This window comes from Myotis lucifugus, unplaced genomic scaffold (assembly GCF_000147115.1).
Source record: "Myotis lucifugus unplaced genomic scaffold, Myoluc2.0 scaffold_468, whole genome shotgun sequence".
Taxonomy (NCBI): domain Eukaryota; kingdom Metazoa; phylum Chordata; class Mammalia; order Chiroptera; family Vespertilionidae; genus Myotis; species Myotis lucifugus.
Genome location: NW_005871516.1, coordinates 464,960 through 485,076, shown reverse-complemented (window position 1 = coordinate 485,076; position 20,117 = coordinate 464,960). Strand labels below are relative to the sequence as shown.

At 47.1% G+C, this 20,117-nt stretch overlaps 1 protein-coding gene across 1 annotated transcript in view; it reads left to right on the top strand.

Annotated features, from left to right (window-relative positions):
* The window catches only part of PLD5 (phospholipase D family member 5), a 97,569-nt gene extending 78,170 nt beyond the window's left edge, over positions 1–19,399 (top strand). Inside the window, exons 6-9 of the mRNA XM_023744513.1 lie at positions 7,260–7,396; positions 8,382–8,550; positions 11,811–11,925; positions 19,143–19,399. Coding sequence (XP_023600281.1) covers positions 7,260–7,396; positions 8,382–8,550; positions 11,811–11,925; positions 19,143–19,399 — 678 coding nt within the window. The remainder of the gene's footprint in view (positions 1–7,259; positions 7,397–8,381; positions 8,551–11,810; positions 11,926–19,142) is intronic.
* The last annotated feature ends 718 nt before the right edge of the window (positions 19,400–20,117 follow it).

Genomic DNA, 20,117 nt, shown 5'->3' with positions numbered 1-20,117 from the left:
AGACATGAAAGCTGCCTGTAGGCCTGAGAAAAACAAGTGCCTACACCCCAGAAATAGACACCTGCCGGATTCCAGGGAGTTTGGGGCTAGACAGTTTTCTCCGCATTTGGCTTCCTCAGTTACAAGGTGACAATAATCATATTGCGCTGCTTCCCAGGTAATGGTTGCAGTCATTGAGTAACAGCTTTGACACGAATGCATCGGTACCAGGGGAAAGGGGTGATGGAGGATCACAATGAAAAGCACTTTGGCAGGGACAGCACTCGGCCACAGCGTCCAGGTTATTCAGAGGAGAAAGTCAGCCCCCTCCTGTTGAATAGGAAACAAAGGCTCCTGCTTCTGTTTCCTCGTCTCTCATCGGTGAGGTCAGTCTCTGGGGATTTTAATTGGAGATTCCGTGTGGGGTAAGATTCAGAGAGAGTTCAACTTCCAATCCCAACTGGTTAGTTGAATTACTGTCGCCCTTATCTTCGTGACTGAATTCATTTTCTATATTTTATTAAATTCATGCTGAATAATTATTCCTTGCCTACCAGGTAGGCAAGAAAAGCCTTTGAGCCCGGCCGCTTCAGTGGTTGAGTGTTGACCCATTGAACCAGGAGGTCACGGTTCGATTCCTGGCAGGGCACATGCCTGGGTTGCAAGCTCGATCCCCAGTAGGGGGCTTGCAGGAGGTAGCCGATCAATGATTCTCTCTCATCATTGATGTTTCTATCTCTCTCTTCCTCTCCCTTCCTCTGAAATCAATACAAATATTTTTTTAAAAAGAAACAGCCTTTGAAACATAAAGAACATGACGGTGTTCACTCCATGTCAGGATTGAGCAGCTGTGTGTGCTGAGCTGAGGTGGTCAGTTTGCCAGGATTCAGGGCACGAACCCAAATAGGAATCTCTCCACCCCCCTCATGTGGCCGCTCTGACTCTCTCCGTGTTTGTACCTCCGTGTTCTTCACCTCGACTGAGAAACCATCAAGGCCTCCACGTATATTCCCCTAGCCCTTGCTAGAAGGTCATAATACCATCTCTCTCGGTGTAGATTACCTCTAGAAGGGACCTTAGCCACGGCAATGAGCAAAGAGGAAGGAAAAGAAGGAGGGATAACAAAGGTGGGCTCTTCCTAAGAACCACTGCTCCGATGTGTGTGTGTGAACTCTCTTGCAGGCCTGTCACCATTCATTTCACCAGCCACCTTAAGACCTCTGTATCAACCGTAAGAAATCTTGCCTGGCTGGTGTAGCTCAGTGGTTGAATGTCAACCCACGAACCAAGAGGTCACCAGTTCGATTCCCGGTCAGGCCACATGCCAGGGTTGGAGGCCGGATCCCCAGTGTGGGGCATGGAGGAGGCAGCCAATCAACATTTCTCTCTCATCAGTGTTTCTATCTCTCAATGCCTCTCCATTCCTCTCTGTCTAAACTCAATTTTAAAAAATCAAAGAAGGGCATCTTAAATATGCGCAATGACTCTTCCCCTCAAAGTTACGTTCATTATACAACATAGGAAAGTGCAAAAGGGAAAAGTACACCCCAAATCTAACTACTTTAAAACTATTTCCCTTTTCCTGTTCCCACCAATCATCGTCTATCAGTACATACACTTTTATAAGCTGTCAATAGAGTATGTCTAAATGCTGCGATCGAGAGATGTGGTAGCCCGGCCGGCGTGGCTCAGTGGTTGAACGTCGACCTGTGAACCAGGAGGTCACGGTTTGACTCCCAGTCAGGGCACATGCCTGGGTTGCGGGCTCGATCCCCAGTATGGGGTATGCAGGAGGCAGCTAATCCATGATTCTCTCTTATCATTGATGTTTCTGTCTCTCTCCCTCTCCCTTCCTCTCTGAAATCAATTTTTTTTTTAATTTTTAAAAAGAAAGATGTGCCCTGACCAGTTTGGCTCAGTGGATGGAGCATCGGCTTGCGGACTCAAGGGTCCCAGGTTCGATTCTGGTCAGGGGCATATACCTTGGTTGCGGGCACATCCCCAGTTGGGAGTGTGCAGGGGGCAGCTGATCGATGTTTCTCTCTCATCGATGTTTCTGGCTCTCTATCCCTCTCCCTTCCTCTCTGTAAAAAATCAATAAAATATATTTTTTTAAAAAAAAAGATGTGGTAAACAAGATGTACTAGAATGAATCTACTGCTTTAGAGTTAACCTTTTTCTATAAGTAGAGAAACCATACACTAAAATAATGATTAAAAAAAAGTCTAATATAGTAAATACATAAGCCAGAAACAGTCCTTTATTATCATTACCAGTATTAAGTACCGCACATAGCTGTGTGTGCTGTACTTTTGTATGACTGGCAGCATGTTAGGCTCATTTACACGGGCATCGCTGCAAACACATGGTTTAGTCTCATGCTGTTCTGTACAGTCACATGCTGTGCAGGCTTGTAGCCGGAGCAATAGGCTGTACCTACAGCCTAGGTGTGCTGTAGGCTGGACCTCCTAGGCTATGCACTCTATGATGTTCACTAAACAAGAAAACCACCTCACAAAGCATTTCTCAGAACGTGTCCCCATCGAGTTAAGTGGCACGTGAAGGAAGGAGAAAAACAACACCCCTCATCCATCCTACGGATGAATCCCTGGGTGGATTCATCTCATCAGTAAGGCTCCGCTGGATTGGGCGAACAGACCAGGCCCCGGAATCAAGGGCGTTATTCTGTGACCTTGCCCGTCACTTCCCCCTTGGGGTCCTCCGTTTCCTTCCTTTGGAAATGAGGCTGAACTAGCCGTTCTCCAGGGTCCTCACATTCTCCTCTCTCTTCAATTAGTCGCTTTCCCTCTGCCCAGCATCCTTCCCAAAGGAACTCAGACAGCAAGAAGCTACGGGGTCTGGACCCCCGACTGTGGGAGGGCAGGGCCAGGGAGGACCTTTCTGAGCTGTGGGCAGCCTTTGAGCCGAGACTCAATTCTTTACTTCTATTCCCAGGAACAGAAGTCTCACCTTGAGGGCAGAAGCGAAATCACATTAGAGCTCCTAGTGATTAAATTCCCTGCAGCAACTCGGAATATAAATCAGTGACTAACTGGATGCAGGTTTAGTTGCTCACAGTTGCAGGTTCTTTTGTCTCCGTCAAGAACATTAAAGACACGCTTGTTCACATTTTTATAAAATCCTGGAAACGGCAAGCCGAACATTTGTAAATGATCAATTGAGCTGTGATTGGGCTAATTGGTATTCATCACTTATTGAGAGAACGCTGCTGATGCCTCCACTATCATTGTGCTTGGAAACCCAGTCCACTATTATAAATAGAAATTCCAGGGAGGCAGAGAAAGGACACACAGCAGGACTTGGCCCTCGCTCACGGGGCGCTGTGGCTTATGGGTACTCCACGTTGTGAATAATTCTTCCTGGAATTGAAATATTAAACTGGTCTGTGTCGTAATCCCAGCTTCCCTGCTCTCTGGCTGTGCATTTGGGCAAGCCCCTTGATCTCTTTGTACCTCAGTTTCCTTCCCTGTGAAATGGGTCGTTGGGAGGTTTAAATGGATGCAGGTTGTAGAGCATTTAGAACAGTACCTGGTGCACAGTAAGTGCTACAGATACAACGAATTAGAGCCGCTGCTGTGGTTCTTTCTCCCTACGCAGGGGGATGGCGGCATCTCCTCGACTGTGTCTCCCATCATGTCCAAGGGCAAGGGACAGACAGAGTGGAACCATTGATATAACTTGAGTTTTAAATAAAGTCATTACCCTTTGTGTGTGTGTGTGTGTGTGTGTGTGTGTGTGTGTGTGTGTGTTTATTTCCGAGAGGAAGGGAGAGGGAGAGATAGAAACATCAATGACGGGAGAGAGTCATTGATCAGCTGCCTCCTGCATGCCCCACACTGGGGATCCAGCCCACAACCCAGGCATGTTGCCCTGACTGGGAATCAAACCATGACCTCCTGGCTCATAGGTCAATGCCCAACCACTGAGCCACGCTAGCCGGGCTGAAGTCATTACCCTTAGAACAGCTTCTTGGCAGGGTACTCCAGGAGTTTGAAGTCCTAAGCCTCAGTCAGTTCCATGGGCCGATCCCCTGCACTACACCCATTTTGTCAAAAAGACAATCAGCATTTTCCTAAGAATAATTCTCTACCAATGAATCATTGGCTGGTAAATTTCCAGCTTTTTCAAGATTATTTTATTCAAACAGTTGGACCAGTCAATCAACTCTCAACTGTGTGATTGAAGTCAGGGCAGTCCATCAGGATTCTAAGTTGGCATGTGGCTGGTGTGTGGCTGGTGTGTGGCTGGCGTGTGGCTGGCGTGTGGCTGGCATGTGACACACCGGGAGAAGGGCTGATCACTGTCAGAGTGATTTGGCATGCCCAGCTGATGTGGCTTAGTGGTTGAGAGTTGATCCATGGACCAAGAGGCCACTGGTTCAATTCCCGGTCAGGAGGCAGCCGATTGATGTTTCGATATTTCTCTCTCATTTATGTTTCTATCTCTCCCTCTCCCTTCCTCTCGCTCTAAAAATCAATTAAAAAAAACAAACATTAAAGAGTGACTTGGCTAATCTATCAGCCAATCAATGTAGCTTTTTGTTCCTTTGAAAGTCTAGACATGGAAACCCTTCAGAATCCCCAAATCCATGTTATTTTTCCCACTATCAGCATTTTAAGAAAACTTGCTCACACACCTGCCCTAAATTCTTTTCCTCTGGCTGAAAAACCTGCCAAACGAAAACCAGCTTCTTTTTCTCCATCTTCAGTCAACACCAGCCTGTACCAAACATGAATAATTAGAAACGGGCCTCAGTCATTCTCAGGTTGAGAGAAAGCTACTCAGAGGCACTATAATCCTCAAAGCTGGCATCTAGTTGGTATTTTAAACATCAAATTTGTAAAAAAGCATTGGAAGTGATAAATCTCCTGGAATTCCAATGGCCAGGTGCCTCCATTTTTTACTCCTAAGTGGGCTCCCCAGTGGGAGCAACTGGCCTCGAAGGTCTGGACACTGCGTTCCGCAGGCTGAGCAACGGCGAGGAGGTCCCAGGAAGGTCACTGTTCCTTCCACGGGCCCTCCCTTCACGTGGAGGCTTGTCATGAAGGCTCTTCGTGTCCAGATTTGAGACTTCAGCAGAAGTTCATAGGAAGCTGCCATAACAGCCCAGCTGGCATGGCTCAGTGGTTGAACATCATCCCATGAACCAGGAGGTCACAGCTCGATTCCGGTCAAGGGCACATGCCGGGGTTGTGGGCTCCATCCCCAATAAGGGGCGTGCAGGAGGCAGCCGATCAATGATTCTCTGTCATCATTGAAGTTTCTATCTCTCCTTCCCTCTCTCTTCCTCTCTGAAATCAATAAAAATATATAGTTTTTAAAAGTCAACCTTTATATTGCTGTGTAATTTCAGGATTCATACCAAAAATTAGTGTAAAGAGCACCCAGGTCTTCTATACCAGACCCTGTCTTTGATGCCCTGCATCAGTGATGTTCAGACTTGTTTGTAGCAATAGAACCCTCTGATGAAACAAATCTCAGGGAGCCCCAGGGTGTGAAACAGACAAACGCAAAGCTGTTGTACTTGATCGAGGATGGAGGGCAAGGCCACCACCCACACACCTTCACCCAACTCCCCTGCCACCCCCCACCCCTCGCCATCCCACTGTCCCCACTGTTACTGGCGACAGGCAATGTAAGTATCTGGGCCTTCAGCCTGTCCTCAAACTCTAAAGTACTTAGGAATCAGCTAGGAAGCCTGTTTTTTCAAAAATACGTTTTTGTTGATTTGAGAGAGAGAAGTAGGGAGGGGGGGAGAGAGAGAGAGAATGTTTTTAATTGATTATTTTAGAGAAAAAGAGAGAGGAAACATCGATTGGTTGCCTACCATATATTGTCCCAACTTAGGATTGAACCCACAACCTGGGTATGTGCCCTGACCAGGAATCGAACCTGCAGCCTTTTGGTGTATAGAACGACGCTCCAAACCACCGAGCCACCTGGCCAGGGCAAAACACCATACACTTTTAAGATGGAAACCACTTTGAACAACAAGAGAAAAATGCCTCAAGTATAAGTTGCCTCTCTCTCATTTTGCTTAAGTCTCTTAGAATATCTTTTTTCCCCTGTCTCTCCTGATGAACTTGGGCATCTTAATTACTCTCTCTGTGTCTCCACTAGAATTATTGATGACCCTTTCTCAACAACCAGTACTCCTTCCTGATTGATGAATGATTAGAGGGGGAAACCGAGCTTTTTAGAGGGTCTTAAACGTGTCTATAGCCATGTCACCGTTCAGATGAAATGGCTTCTGGGATAAATTGCTTGTTACCGGTAGGTGGTGTTACATGGCAAAGCCTGAGGAATTGAACAGCTATGTGTGACAGGGAGGTACACCAGGGTCACATAAGTTTAGAGCTGGAGCATTCATGTGTATTGAAAGCAAGAATTCCCTCCCAGCCCGGCCAGCGTGGCTCAGTGGTTGAGCACCAACCTATGAACCAGGAGGTCACGGTTAGATTCCCGGTCAGGGCACATGCCTGGGTTGTGGCTCGATCCGCAGTGTGGGATGTGCAGGAAACAGGCAGTCAGTGATTTTCTTTTTCTCCCACTCCCTTCCTCTCTGAAATCAATAAAAATACATATATTTTTAAGTTCCCTCCCAAAACAGACTTAAAGGACAGACTTGAGACCAATCCCGCCACACTTGGATGTCTACAGGCCTCAACTTTGATAGGATGGAAAATGTATTTGTCTTATCTCCTAAAGAACTGAAAAGTAGGTTTGCAAAAAAGAGAGAAATCCCCAGTTGACAAAAGTTGATGCTCTAGCCCAGGGGTGGGCAAACTTTTTGACTCGAGGGCCACAATGGGTTCTTAAACTGGACCGGAGGGCTGGAACAAAAGCATGGATGGAGTGTTTGTGTGAACTAATATAAATTCAAAGTAAACATCATTACATAAAAGGGTACGGTCTTTTTTTTTTTTTTTTTAGTTTTATTCATTTCAAATGGGCCGGATCCGGCCCGCGGGCCGTAGTTTGCCCACGGCTGCTCTAGCCCTAGCTGGTTTGGCTCAGTGGATACAACGTCGGCCTGCAGACTGAAGGGTCCCGGGTTCGATTCTGGCCGAGGGCACATTCCCGGATTGTGGGCTTGATCCCTAGTGGGGGGACGTGCAGGAGGCAGCCAATCAATGATTCTCTCTCATCATTGATGTATCTGTCTCTCTCTCCCTTTCCCTTCCTCTCTAAAATCAATAAAAATATCTTTTAAAAAAAAAGGTTAATGCTCTAATAGTTTGGTTTTTGTGTCTTCACAGAATTCCCCCAAACTCTTTTGCCCTAAAAACAGAAGCTTTGACATCGACGCCATCTACAGCGTGATAGACGACGCCAAGCAGTACGTGTACATCGCCGTCATGGACTACCTGCCCATCTCCAGCACAAGCACCAAAAGGTCAGTGAGTGCATGACCTTGACTGAGAACCTGGTCTCCGGGACCAGGCACCGAGCTGGGGACCACTGGGGAAGCCGGCCTGCACACTGGGATGCTCTCAGGTCATGTTAGGTCACTCATCATTCAGATCTGCTGGGCGAGCCCGGCCGGCCGGCATGGCTCTGTGGTTGATCGTCGATCTGTGAACCAGAAGGTCATGTCACAGTTCAATTCCTGGTCTGGGGCACATGCCTGGGTTACAGGCTCCATCCCTAGTAGGAGGCGTGCAGGAGGCAGCCAAGCAATGATTCTCCCTCATCATTGATATTTCTCTCTCTCCCTCTCCCTTCTTCTCTTTTGTGGAAGAGCCACACTCAAGGGGCCAAAGAGCTGCATGTGGCTCGCGAGCCTCAGTTTGCCGGCCACTGCCCTAACCGGTTTGGCTCAGTGGATAGAGCGTCGGCCTGCAGACTGAAAGGTCCCAGGTTCGATTCCGGTCAAGGGCATGTACCTTGGTTGCAGGCATACCCCTAGTAAGGGGCGTGCAGGAGGCAGCTGATCAATGTTTCTCTCTCATCGATGTTTCTAACTCTATCCCATTCCCTTCCTCTCTGTGAAAAATCAATAAAAATATATTTAAAAAATAAATAAAAATAAAAATATATTAAAAATAAAAAAAGTTGACTCTTGGAGCATAGGTAGAGTTGGAGGTGCAGTGAGGGTGTCATGTGTCCGAGGATCTATGCCCTCTGCCCTCACAGCCTGAGGCCTGGTGCTGGGAGACCTGGTTGTAGGCAGGGGCAGGTCCCCATAAAGCATCCTCTCTCGGTGCCCTAACCCAGGAGGCTTGCATTTTATTTTTCAACGCATCCTACAAAGTCACACATATATCACAGAACAAAGTAATGGTCGCATTAACATCCGTGTTCTCGGAAGCCTAGTAAATCTATTTCCCAAAACTAACCTGCTTTCTTGATTTTCATCCACATCGATATTATTTCCACAGGACGTACTGGCCAGACTTGGACGGGAAAATAAGAGAAGCGTTAGTTTTGCGAAGCGTTAAAGTTCGACTCCTGATCAGCTTCTGGAAGGAAACGGATCCCCTGACGTTTAACTTTATTTCGTCTCTTAAAGCTATCTGCACTGAAATAGCCAACTGCAGCTTGAAAGTTGTAAGTATTCTGTTGACTTCGCTCTTAAAGAAAAAGTTTCTTCCCTTTGCATATCCATCCGTGAGAGCTGTAAGCACACACATTCCCACAAACTCCCTGTAAGAACAGGAATACCAATCCGAGAGAGAGAAAAACACTTTAAAAGGTAGGGCAGGGCCCCACTGGTGTGGCTCAGTGGTTGAGCATCGACCTATGACCAGGAGGTCATGGTTCGATTCCCTGTCAGGGCACATGCCCTGGTTGTGGGCTCAATCCCAATCGGGGGCATGGAGGAGGCAGCCGAGCAAGGATTCTCTCTCATCATTGATGTTTCTCTCTCTCTCTCCCTCTCCCTTCCTCTCTGAAATCAATAAAAATACATTTAAAAAGACAGAAAACACAAGGAGAGAGAGATTGGAGGACTACATGGGAGGCATTTGTGGATTAGGAGGTGAACGTGCCTTTAGACTTCATTCTGCTGCCCAGAGACCACTCACCCAGCCACACCTGAGCACAAGGTGGCCTGTGTGTGTGGTCAGGGAGGCAGCTGTGTCGCCAAGGAGACGAAGGAACAGCGTTGTGAATCATCACAGTCTGAAACCCGGGACACCCATTACCTCTTTTCCTCTCTTCCGACATAGAGCCCCTCAGCCCCTCAGTCCCTGCACAGCTCCCAGTTTAGGCCTCCCAGGGATGTGCCCTTCTCAACAGCCAGCCTCATCGCTCAGTGACAGAGAAACTAAAAACTACAGCAGCCCTAGCTGGTTTGGCTCAGTGGATAGAGCGTCGGCCTGCGGACTGAAGGGCCCCAGGTTCGATTCCAGTCAAGGGCACATGCCTGTGTTGCAGGCTCCATCCCCAGTAGGGGGCCTGCAGGAGGCAGCCGATCAATGAATGATTCTCTCGCATCATTGATGTTTCTCTCTCTCTCTCTCCCTCTCCCTTCCTCTCTGAAATCAATAAAAATATACTTTAAGCCGAAACCGGTTTGGCTCAGTGGATGGAGCGTCAGCCTGCGGACTCAAGGGTCCCAGGTTCGATTCCGGTCAGGGGCATGTACCTGGGTTGCGAGCGCATCCCCAGTGGGAGATGTGCAGGAGGCAGCTGATCGATGTTTCTAACTCTCTATCTCTCTCCCTTCCTCTCTGTAAAAAAATCAATAAAATATATTTAAAAAAAATAGATATATATACTTTAAAAAAGCAACAGCAACTCCCCAAAACCCACACCCAGGTTAACGTTACCCCTTCTCACGGGACAAGGACAATAAGAACTCCCACTCGCCCTGACTGGTTTGGCTCATTGGATAGAGCGTCGGCCTGCGGACTGAAGGGTCCCAGGTTCGATTCTGGTCAAGGGCATGTACCTTGGTTGCGGGCACATCTCCAGTAGGGGGAGTGCAGGAGGCAGCTGATCGATCTTTCTCTCTCATCGATGTTTCTAACTCTCTATCCCTCTCCCTTCCTCTCTGTAAAAAATCAAGAAAATATATATTTTTAAAAATAAGAAAAAGAACTCCCACTCCAAAAGGGAAGGTGGGGAGACCCACAGTGGTCACTGGTCTGAGGCAATTGGACATCGTGCTGGGCAGCTGGTGTGAAGTCCTGGTACTCCTGCTCCTTCGAATCGGGGCCCAAGGTGGTTTGGTGTGGTTTGTTTGTTTTTTAATACGTTTTTATTGATTTTAGAGAAATAGAAACATCTATTTGAGAGAGAATCATTGATTGGCTGCCTCCTGCTTGCCCGCTACTGAGATTGAGCCCCCAATTCCAGGCATGTGCCCTGACCGGGAATTGAACTGTGACCTCCTGGTTCATAGGTCGATGCCCAACCACTGAGCCACACCAGCCAGGCAACAGTCACAGTTTAAGCCTCATCCAAGCACTTACAGTGTCAAGAGATCCCTGAGGGCCGAAACCGGTTTGGCTCAGTGGATAGAGCGTCAGCCTGCGGACTGAAAGGTCCCAGGTTCGATTCTGGTCAAGGGCATGTACCTGGGTTGCGGGCACATCCCCAGTGGGAGATGTGCAGGAGGCAGCTGGCTCTCTCATCGATGTTTCTAACTCTCTATCTCTCTCCCTTCCTCTCTGTAAAAAATCAATAAAATATATTTAAAAAAAAAAAAAGAGAGATCCCTGAGGCACAAGCCCACCGCCTCCTGCTGTCAGAGCCTCCCCTGCCCTGGCACCTGGTGAGCTGGAAGGCGGTTTTGAGGGTCACATCATTGAAATTCAGGATTTCTGACTTGAAGTTGTGATTTTTTTTTCACTTATTTGCCTATTAAAAGAGCCTTAGACAGAGGCTTGTACATACAAAGCATTGGTTCCTTCGGCAGAAATCTCTTTTGACCTTTGCAAAGCCCCAGTTTGGTCAGCTAGTCATGGCCCTGGGCCCACTGATGTATGCAGCCTGGAAGAATATTCATTGAGTTCCTGGGCTCAGTGAGTGTCTTTGACAGAAGCACCCTGGGGCCGACTTCAACTGCCAGTGCACCCTGCAGAGTCAGACAGTGAGAACTCAGCCACCTTCTGGCCCTCACGCTATTGAAAGAAAGACCTTTGTGTTCATTCCATAGCTTAAAAGTGTTCATTACAGTTGAGCCTGCTAATTTTCTCTCTCGATGCCTATTTGAGAACAAAAATAGCTTCATCTATAGGAGGTGACAAGACTGTGCTTTTTATTTTTTTTTTTTTAAGACTGTGCTTTTAATAACTCAATGTAAGGTCTGTTGTTGATATTGGGATCATAAACCCTTGCGTACTCTTGACCGAGACCAAACATGTTGTCTAGGCCAGTGGTCAGCAAACTGCAGCTCGAGAGCCACATGCGGCTCTTTGGCCCCTTGCGTGTGGCTCTTTCACAAAATACCGACTTCTGCGCATAGGCCATGAAGTTTCAATCGCACTGTACATGCGCACCCGCACGTGGTATTTTGTGGAAGAGCCACACTCAAGGGAGCCAAAGAGCCACATGTGGCTCGCGAGCCGCAGTTTGCTGACCACTGCCCTAGCCAGTTTGACTCAGTGGATAGAATGCCAGCCTTCGGACTGAAGGATCCCGGGTTCAATTCCGGTCTAAGGTGCGTGCCCGGGTTGTGGCCTCAATCCCCAGTAGGGGGCGTGCAGGAGGCAGCCGACCCATGATTCTCTCTCATCATTGATGTTTCTCTCTCTCTCCCTCTCCCCTTCCTCGCTGAAATCAATAAAAATAGATTTTTTTTTAAAGAACAAAAGTGTTCTCTGTTCACCTGCTCTATTCATTTATTCATCTGTGTCTTACAGAAGTTTTTTGACCTGGAAAGAGAGAATGCCTGTGCAACCAAAGAGGAAATGAATCTCACCTTTCCTAAATTAAACCGCAACAAGTACATGGTGACAGACGGAGCAGCTTACATCGGTAGGTGCCCGCCCTGCGTGCGAGGCTCCTGGGGGAGCCTAGGATCAGTGGTGGCCCAGCTGTGCTCTACCCCACGGCGGGCGAAGAAGCAGAGCCTGGGGGGCAGGCGGTGGGGGGCGGGGAGGCTGAAGGTCAGGAAACAGAACAATGAGGGTAAAGAGCTTGCCAGCCTCGCATCTCTATGGCTGACTCACCTGCTAAGAGACCCTATGAGATGTTTTCTTTCCATAAATGATTTGCAGGAGTTCTTGGTCCCTTTGCCTCATTTTATAGCTGAGGTGGTGACTGGCTCGTCACAGGTGAGTCCTGGCACCATGTCCCTTCCCTACACACAGGACCACAGCCAGCCTGTCGTGAGTGATGGAGATGGCATCATGGGAGTTCAGTGACAGCACCCCTCCGGGGCAACAGTCCCACCCCTGCCGTTGTTAAAGCATCTAACCTTAGACAATGTATTTAAGCTCTCAGTTTTCCCATCTGTAAAATGGGCCCAACAAGAGCTTCTCCTGCATTGGATGAAGGGTAAATGGGAGACGATATGCAAATCATCTGGCCCGTGGATCATCCCGAGTCTTGCTAGCTCTGTTTATTAAGGCCGTGGAGTTCCAGATGCAGCAATCCCACGTCCTGATGGAATTAATCACTAGCGGATCAAGTCTGTTCTACTTTCCCACCATGTGTATCCGGCCAGGGCAACCCCTTCCGCTGGAGCCATCACCGGCAGAAGGGAAACAGCGTCCACACATCTCGGAACAGCAGCGCGGTCGTTACGTTGTGCGGATGTGGTGGTTCTTACGCTGTGCAGGTGTTAAAGCAGAGAGGAAAGGCACGTGGATAGAATGAAGCAATACGGAAACTGTTTGTTTTCCAGATTCAGTGAGTGAGTTAAAAATACGCCCTTCTCCCTTTGTAAAGCACTTGCTCTTATTTTATTCTCTCAGCTGCATGGTCCAGAGCGAGGGTGGTTTTTATTACCTGCTGTTTAGAAATGAGGAGACCTGGGCCATAAGATGTGAAACAACTTAAACATGTGATGTCAGGGGAAAGGAGCTGGGGATGGAATCCAAGGTACCCAGGCCCCTCCCCCTCTGCAGCTCTTCAGAAGAGACTGTAATACACACACACACACACACACACACACACACGCACGCACGCACACACGCACACACACAATACACACACACACAAAACTTATACACACAGACAATATGGTGATTACCAGAGGGATGGGGGAGGTAGAAGAGGGTAAAGGGATAAATGGTGATGGAGGGAGACTTGAATTGGGGTGGTGAACACACAGCACAATGTGCAGATGATGTGTTATGGAATTGTAAAGAGATGAAAAATAAAAAGAAGACACGGTCATCAGCCACTGGACGGCGACTGCCTCCTGGCTCAGTGGGAAGCTGTTCTGCTGTTTTCCACTTTGACTAGCTGTGTCACATTAGAACAGAGCATTGGCATTTATTTAAATGTATATCACTTGGGTTCGAATATGATATTATTTCAGCTCAGTGTCCCAAGACGCGGTCATTTGGATTTTCTCATATTCATCAACTTACGGAAAATAGAATCAAATCTGCTTCTCTTTCTTTTTTTAATATACTATTATTGACTTCAGAAAGAGAGGAAGGGAAAGGGAGAGAAACATCAAGGATGAGAGTATCATTGATTGGCTGCCTCTTGCACGCCCTCTACTGGGGATCAAGCGCAGAACCTGGGCATGTGCCCTGACTGGGAATCAAACTGTTGACCTGGTTCATAGGTCAACGCTCAACCACTGAGCCACACCGGTGGGCAAATCTGCTTCTTTTTAAGCAACTAACGAAAACAAACTCAAAATCGTTTAACAAACTCAAAATCGCTTCATCAAAAATGAGAACGTTTGACTCAAATATTGGGAAACACGGGGATGGGCCAGGTTCAGGCACCGTGGGATTTGGGGACTCAAATCTGGACATTTTACCTGCAGGATTTCCTAAAAGTAAGGTGTTGCATGCCTCTACCCAGGTGTTCTTTTAATGAATCAAATAAGGGTTTTGGAGTCAGAGAAACCAGTTTTGAATTTAAACACTGACCCCAGTCGAAACAGGGTGGGAAGCCAGGTATCATCTCTTTGTTGCTTTCTCATTTGTAAAATGAGATAACTGCATCCCCTCCTGCCCTGTGGTGGTGGAATGAGGAGTAAATGAGATAATAGATGGAAGGCTCTTATCTGTGTAGGCCCTTAGTAAATAGTCATTCCTGGCTGTCTCCCTTCTTCCCTCATAATGCATATTTTAAAATAGACTGGGGTTTTTTTTAATATATTTTATTGATTTTTACAGAGAGGAAGGGAGAAGGATAGAGAGTTAGAAACATCGATGAGAGAGAAACATCAATCAGCTGCCTCCTGCATGTCCCCCACTGGGGATGTGCCCAAAACCAAGGTACATGCCCTTGACCTCAATCGAACCCGGGACCCTTCAGTCCACAGGCCGACGCTCTATCCACTGAGCCAAACAGGTCAGGGCTAGACTGGGGGTTTTTTCAGAGAATTTTTATGTTCCAACTCAACTGAGCATAAAGCACAGAGACTCCCTATATACCCCCTGTCCCCACACACACAGCCTCCGCCAGCATCCCCCATGAGAGTGGTGCATGTGTTACCGTTGATAAACCAACATTGACATCATAATCACCCAAAGCCCATAGATTACATTAGGGTTCACTTTGGTTTAGTACATCCTGTGGGTTTGGACAAATGTATTAATGACGTCATTATGTGATGTATATGATGTCATCCATCATTATAGTATCACACAGAGTATTTTCACTAACAATCCTCTCTACTCCACCTATTCATCCCTCCCTCTCCACCCCCCCTCCAACTCCTGGCAACCACAGATATTTTTAGCATCTCCATAGTTTTGTCTTTTCCAAAATATCATATAGTCATAGTCAACTATACGATATTTTCAGATTGGCTGCTTTCGCTCAGTAATGTGGACTTAAGTTGCCTTCACATTGTTTAATGGCTTGAGAGCTCATTTCTTTTTAGTGCTGAATGATGACCAACCTGCAATAAACACCCATGTTCAGGTTTCATACCAAGGAGCATGATTGCTGAATCATACGGTATAAGAGTGTGTTTAGCTTTGTAAAGACACTCCCAGGCTGTCTTCCAAAGTGGCTGCACCGTTTTTGCCTTCCCACCAGCAATGAATGAGAATTTCTGTTGCTCCACAACCTCTCCTGCGTTTGGTGATGTCAGTGTCTGGATTTTGGCCCTTCTAAGAGGTGTGTCATGTCATCTCGTTGTTTTAATTTGCATTTCCCTGGTGACGTGTGATATGGAGCATGTCTTCATAGACTTGTTTGACATCTGTTTATCTTCTTGGGTGAGGTGTCTGTTAAGGTCTTTGGCCCATTGTTTCACTGGGTTTTTCATTTCCTTATTGTTCCGTTTGAAGAGTTACTTGTCATTTTGGACAACGATCCGTTCTCAGACGTGTATTATTTGCAGGTATTTACTTGCAACGTGTGGCTTATCATCTTCTCTTCTTGATGGTGTCTTGCACAGAGCCAATTCATTAATTTTAATTAAGTTCAGTTCATCAATTATTTCTTTCATGGATCGCGCCTTTAATGTTGTAACTAAAATCTTCACCCAACACCAAGTCATCTAGATTTTTCTCCTTGGAGTCTTAGAGTTTTGCATTTTACATTTTGATCGATGATCCACTTTGAGTTAATTTTTGTAAAGGGTGTAAGGTCTGTGTCTAGATTCTTTTTTTTAATATTTTTTTATTGGTTTTTGAGAGAGAGAAGAAGGGAGAGGGATAGAGAGATAGAACATCAATGACAGAGAGACATCGATCGGCTGCCTCCTACACGCCCCCCAGTGGGGATTGAGCCCACAACTGGGGCATGTGCCCTGACCGGGAATCAAACCTATGACCTCTCGGTTGATTGGTCGATGCTCAACCACTGAGCCACACTGGCTGGGCTAGTTTCATTTTTGCATCTACCTGCCCTGTTGTCCCAGCACCATTTGTTGAAAAGACTATCTTTGCTCCATTGTATTGTCTTTGCTCCTTTGTCAAGATCAGTTGACTTTATGTGTGTGGGTCTATTTCTGGGCTCTGTTATTGTAATGCATTTTTAATTGAGTTTATTTTACCCATAGCATTTTAGCAAGGCATTAATTCCCTAGAGCAAAGCATAATTCTAGTACAAAAATATTTAAAGGGCTTCAAGAGAAAAATTCATTGATAATTTAAATAAGTATCAGCATGTTTGGGAAAGCTCTTAGGTCATCACCCAGACACCCACTGAGAATTCTGAATTAATAAAAATCCACACTAGACCCTGCACAGAATTACAGCTCTGTTAATTTTCACAAGACTTACAGAAGAATCTCCAAACAGCATCATCTCTCTGATTGTTAAGTCTCCAGAGTATATTTGAGTCAAGCTTGGCAAACTCGTCTGGAGGATGGTTTGGATGATGAGAGGACTGGCCAGGAGTGGCGGGTGATTGAAGACACAGGAAAGGCTCACGAGGCCCATACACCTTCCCAGTGAGATCGTTTGTACCATCTCCATGGTGATCCTGCGGCTGGCACCACAGTTCTGGCCTCTGGGGCCTACACCTGCATCTGGAAGCTGATTGGTCGTCTCTAAAGAGCTGGGTGAAACCAACCCAACTGAGACAAAGACTGAAGCTTACGATTGTGAAGTTCAGCCAAGCCATTAGGATGAGAAGAAACCCGTGATCACACTAGGATAGGGATGCCTGCGTGGGCCTGTGAGGATAGCCTACAGCTATATTCCTGAGAAGAACTCATTAAAGCTTCTGAGAATCAATAGAGATTCTATTGTATAGAAGGAAAAGGCTGAATTTCACAGAAGAAGACTTGAAAATCTCATCCCTTCCGGCCCCTCATTTTTTCCCTTCCCTGTGCTACCCCTAAGCACATTTCTTTTTTTAAATTTTTTAAAAATACATTTTTATTGATTTCAGAGAGGAAGGGAGAGGGAGAGAGAGATAGAAACATCAATGATGAGAGAGAATTGCTGCCTCCTGCACGCCCCCTACTGGAGATTGAGCCCGCAACCCAGGCATGTGCCTTTGACCGGAATCAAACCCAGGACCCTTCAGTTCGCAGACCGATGCTCTATCCACTGAGCCAAACCAGCTAGGGCCAAAGCACATTTCTATGTGTGTGTTTCCTTAAAAGGGTGTGGTCTACACAGGTGATTGGAGCAGAGATCCCAGGGTGTGCCCTAATGGGCCAACCCTGGGGGCTGACATTGAAGTCCAGGGTGCCATGCACCGTTAGCACAAGGCACGCCTTTAGGATCAGAGGTGACGTGGAATGGAAGTTAAATGTGGGCCGTGGAGTCAGACCTGGCTTTGAACCACACCCCTAAGGGATGGGGACAAAAATATGATTAGGATCGCCCAGCAGGCCTGGCTCAGTGGTTGAACGTCAACCCATGAACCAGGAGGTCGAGGTTTGATTCCAAGTCAGGGCACATGCCTGGGTTGGGGGCTCAATCCCTAGTGTGGGGCATGCAGGAGGCAGCCTAACAATGATTCTTTCTCATCACTGATGTTTCTGTCTCTCCCTCCCTCTCCCTTCCTCTCTCTGACATCAATAAAATAAATAAAAGGTTGACCACATGTGAGTGACTTAGATGTGATTAACCAATAATGAGACCCATCCCAGCCTTACTGTCTGTTATGGGCTGAATCGTGTCCTCCCAAAATTCATAGATTGAGTCCTAACCCCAGTACCTCAGAATATGATCTTATTTGGAGATAGGGTCTAGACCAGGGGTGGGCAAACTTTTTGACTCGAGGGCCACAATGGGTTCTTAAACTGGACCGGAGGGCCGGAACACAGTTGACTGGTGTCCTTATAAAAGGGGACATTTGGCCGTAGCTGATTTGGCTCAATGGATAGAGCATCGGCCTGCGGACTGAAGGGTCCCGGGTTCGATTCCAGTCAAGGGCACGTGCCCAGGTTGCAGGCTCCATTCTCAGTAGGGGGGGCATGCAGGAGGCAACCGATCCATGATTCTCTCTCATTATTGATGTTTCTATCTCTCTCTCCCTTCTTCTCTGAAATCAATAAAAATATATTTAAAAAATAAAAATAAAAAGGGGGGACATGTGGGCACAGGCGTGCCCAGGGGGAAGACCATGTGAAGAGGCAGCATCCACAAGCCCAGCCGAGAGGCCTGGCCTGAGCTTCCCGCACAGCCCTCGGAGGGAACCAGCCCGGCCCACACCTTGACATTGGACTTTGGGCCTCCAGACTGTGAGACAGTACAGTTCTGTTGTTCAGGCCACCAGCCTGCGGTGCTTCATTACAGCTGCCTTCGCAAGCGAATACACTTGCCGACCACGCACTCATAGTGGAGCCCGCTGTCCAGCAGCGGCCCCATTTCTGGGCTGAGGAGCCGGAACCGGAAACAGGGGAGTGAGTCGAGCCCAAGAGAGGAGTGTGTTGCCTCTTCGGACAGGAACTGATCCTCCTCCTCTAGCCTCAGCTTTTCCTTGGATGTGAAGCTGCGGAGCATTATAATCAGCATCCCTCGTCTGTCCGTGCGATTAGACGTCGTCGCTCTGAGGAGGTGGTAACTGTTCGCAGGGTTTTTAAGCGGATTCCTGCACATTTGAAATGTTGCCGTGTTTAGTGTGTCTTGTGAATGTCAATAAGAAATAACATTTACAAAAACGAGCAGCAGATCCCTTGTTGTGAGTTTCAAGCTGAGCACAGCTGAAGAAAACGCGAAAATCGCACGCGAATATTAATCTGCCATATGTAAGCCTTCTTGGAATTGTTTTTCTTGGAGCTGTCGACACAATTTAGTCACCCTGTCGCCATCCCCGGGTATTTATTTCATTACATATATTTTAAATATATATATTATTGATTTCATAGAGGAAGGGAGAGGGGAGAGAGAGATGGAAACATCAATGATGAGAGAGAATCATTGATCGGCTGCCTCCTGCACATCCCCTACTGGGGATGGAGCCCGCACCCGGGCGTGTGCCCTTGACCAGAATCAAACCTGGGACCCTTCAGTTCCCCAGGCCGACGCTCTATCCACTGAGCCAAAGCAGCGCGGGCCATTATATGTTGAATGGACTCTGCTGTGCATTGCACTGTATGGGGAACATCCCCCAATGGATCTTCACCATTTCTTTACTTTGTTCGTTTGCAGGAAACTTTGACTGGGTAGGGAACGACTTCACCCAGAATGCGGGCACGGGCCTCGTCATCAACCAAGCGGACGCGAGGAATAACACGAGCATCATTAAGCAACTGAAAGATGTGTTTGAGAGGGACTGGTACTCACCCTACGCCAGGAGCTTACAGCCAACCAAACAGCCGAACTGCTCCAGCCCGTCCAATCTCAGCCCTCCCTCCCACAAAACTGCCACGTACGACACGTGTGGGAAGGACCCCGCGAGCGTATAGCATGAGCGAACACGCTGACGGACCACTTGCGTTTCATATTTCTATCTAAAGGACGGGAGGAGAGAAGAACCATTTGATATGTCTTTTTTAGGGGAAAAGCACACTTATTAAAAAATAACCTTTGAATGCCATGCCCTATCTAACCACATCTTTAGGGGCTTCTATACTCCCTTTAAGACTTTTGTACTTGTCACTTCTGACGGAGAATGTCATTCCGGCTTGGGAGTTCGTTTTCACGTTTGCATACCAATTTGAAGGCTTTGAAGCCTCCTCCTTTCTAGTTTTAGAACATTTCTGCTGGCCCACGTGGTCAGTGCTTAGGAAGCTTCGCATGAGGCAGGCTCTTTGCTATTCTGCAACCACTGGCTTAGAGGAGAGGGAGGGTTTGACCTTGGACAAGAGGTCAAGCCAAGTCTTCATCCTTGTCAACCATCTCCAAGACCTGTCCAGTCATCTAGGCGTGAACTCCCCATGCCATCCTCCAGTAACTCTTGGGAAATACTTTTCTTGCCTCCGTGTTTATTTTCTTCTAATACCATAGATTTTCTTTTGTGTCATTTTCTCTTCTCGTAAAATGTTCTCATGCTCTAGTGTGGCTATACTTACCTCAACACTAGTTCCAAGTAGGATATGTTCTGAAAGTGTATGAATTCCTCAGAATGGATACAAAATGGACATAGCAATTATTTTTTCAAATATATTTTTATTGATTTCAGAG